Source organism: Limulus polyphemus, unplaced genomic scaffold, assembly GCF_000517525.1.
Source record: "Limulus polyphemus unplaced genomic scaffold, Limulus_polyphemus-2.1.2 Scaffold2043, whole genome shotgun sequence".
NCBI lineage: Eukaryota > Metazoa > Arthropoda > Merostomata > Xiphosura > Limulidae > Limulus > Limulus polyphemus.
This window is the reverse complement of record NW_013667653.1, coordinates 28273-30611: the sequence shown is the minus strand read 5'-3', so window position 1 is coordinate 30611 and position 2339 is coordinate 28273. Positions and strand designations below refer to the sequence as shown.

The window sequence follows — 2339 nt, the reverse complement described above, 5'->3', positions numbered from 1 at the left end:
GTAAAGCTTATTGGTTTGCTTATCTAAACACTGTTCAACCTTTCAGATTAATCTAGATCCTGGAATCAGTGATCTCCGTTCATTGTTTTCATCTCTGTCAGTAAAAATAAATTTTTAACTCTTTGTCTTATTTTTTTTCATGTAATGTGAACGCTGAATTTCTTAAAACTTACTATTTATTTAAAATAATTTTCCATACCTGTTTTTATAAATTGATTAACATAACATATCATTTTCAATCAGTCTCTAGGTGTCACCTTTATTTCACTTAAACACTTAAGTATAGTTTCAAATATACATGTATCTATCCCTAACACCTTTTCACATACACTCTTGCTATCGGCTACACCGTACTGGAAATGAGATGCTTACAACAGTACATAGAGAAATAGACTAAACATTTCCAGGAAAACTAGATGACCTTCATGATGTCACTAAACTCCCTTTATATATATATGTATGTATCACTCAATCGATTACACCACCATTCCTAATTTTCCCTGAAGATGAAAGGTCCACCTTTCGAAAGTGCTCGGGTTATAGGATTTTTATTCATTTCTAGGAAGTAGAACTAACAGTGGTCACCTTATACAAGTTGTTCATTATCTTTAATTAAGTAAATTAAAATGCAGATGTTACAGTTTTTGTAAAATTGTGGTAGTCTGTAAAATTACTATTTATAATTGGTAGGAAGAGGTTACTAAAAATACGGTGACAAAAAATACCAATAGAAGAAGCTTAATGTGTGTAAAATCATGAAGAGTTTTTGAGCTCTGTTCATAAAATCTGTAATGCTGAACAATTTCTATTGTATCTAATAAGTTGTAATAATTATTGCAGCATAACTTATCTGGAATATTTGTAATCATAAATTGAAAGAAGTTTATAGTTTCAAACATAAAAGTGTGTGTGTTATTCAGAACGTCAAACTTGAATGTTTTATAATGATACTTGCAAACTATTACATTAAATTAGGCTTTTGAAAAACTATGTACTTTAGGTTGTTTATATGAAATAATTTTTAATTTCACTGCCATCTCTCTTCAACACACTTCAAGTCAACCTTTGAACTTAATTAACACCATAGGTAACCACATGTATTTTATTCTACTCTCTATCACTGATAATTAGCCAAAACACCAGTCACATTTTTTAAGTTTTACAAAAGTGTGGGTATTCATTTAATAAATATGATTAATGATGTATCATGTACTGATTGTGTAAAATGTGGTTTTCTGTTGTGTATTTATAGTTTCTCCATAGACCATGTTCCAACAACTTGCATATGCCCTCTGTTAACACCATACAGTGTCCTCAATTGCAAGCATTATGTACATTTATGAATCCTGTTAATGTGATTCTGTGTCTCACTTTATGTAGATATTTGATCTCAGGATTTCCTTGACAGCATATTAGCAACTAAAATACTGGACATATGTTAATTGTTAATTAATATCAAATAAGATTAATTAATAATTAGTCTTAAGTTATCATAAAGTGAACAAACCATACAAATGATTTAATACCCAAATGCCAAAACCCACTATTAAATTTAATTATGGATTTGTTTATTAAATTACATGGATTGAAAAGAATAAAAAATTAAGATTTATTGATGAACCATCTAAATTCTGATGAATCATAAAGAACATTACTTCAGGTTCAAGGTTTGAGGAGAATCCACTGAAGTTTGTATTCTTTATATACAGCTGCAAATTGCAAAATACTGCACTAAGAATACTACACGAGTTGAAAAAAGTCACCAAATTTTCTTATTTGATCATTAAGTAAATTTTATGAATAAGTTTTAAAAATCTTTACAACTGTCACAATATGAATAGTGAGTTTAATACACTTGTCAGTCTTAACTCCTCAAAACAGCTGTGATAAAATGAACTTACATTTAATAAGCTCCACAACTTCACTGTGATTAGCTTGGGTAACCAAAGTTCCATTCACCTGTAGTTCAAAAAAAAAAAATGATATTATGAATGATAAATGGGTGTCTTTAATTACATATACCGGTATATACAACTAAGTCACACTATTCTACCATGGTTCTGTGGTTATCTTTTAAGCCTACAAGATAAAAGGTTGATGATATTATGAATGATAAATGGGTGTCTTTAATTACATATACCGGTATATACAACTAAGTCACACTATTCTACCATGGTTCTGTGGTTATCTTTTAAGCCTACAAGATAAAAGGTTGATGATATTATGAATGATAAATGGGTGTCTTTAATTACATGGTATATACAACTAAGTCACACTATTCTACCATGGTTCTGTGGTTATCTTTTAAGCCTACAAGATAAAAGGATGATGATATTATG

The 2339-nt window shown here is 29.4% G+C and overlaps 1 protein-coding gene across 1 annotated transcript in view; it reads right to left on the bottom strand.

The window, feature by feature from the left end:
* Window positions 1–2339, bottom strand: part of LOC111087350 (rho guanine nucleotide exchange factor 12-like) — a 34985-nt gene that overhangs the window by 12606 nt on the left and 20040 nt on the right. Inside the window, exon 5 of the mRNA XM_022393689.1 lies at window positions 1902–1959. Within this exon, the coding sequence (XP_022249397.1) occupies window positions 1902–1959 (58 nt within the window). The remainder of the gene's footprint in view (window positions 1–1901; window positions 1960–2339) is intronic.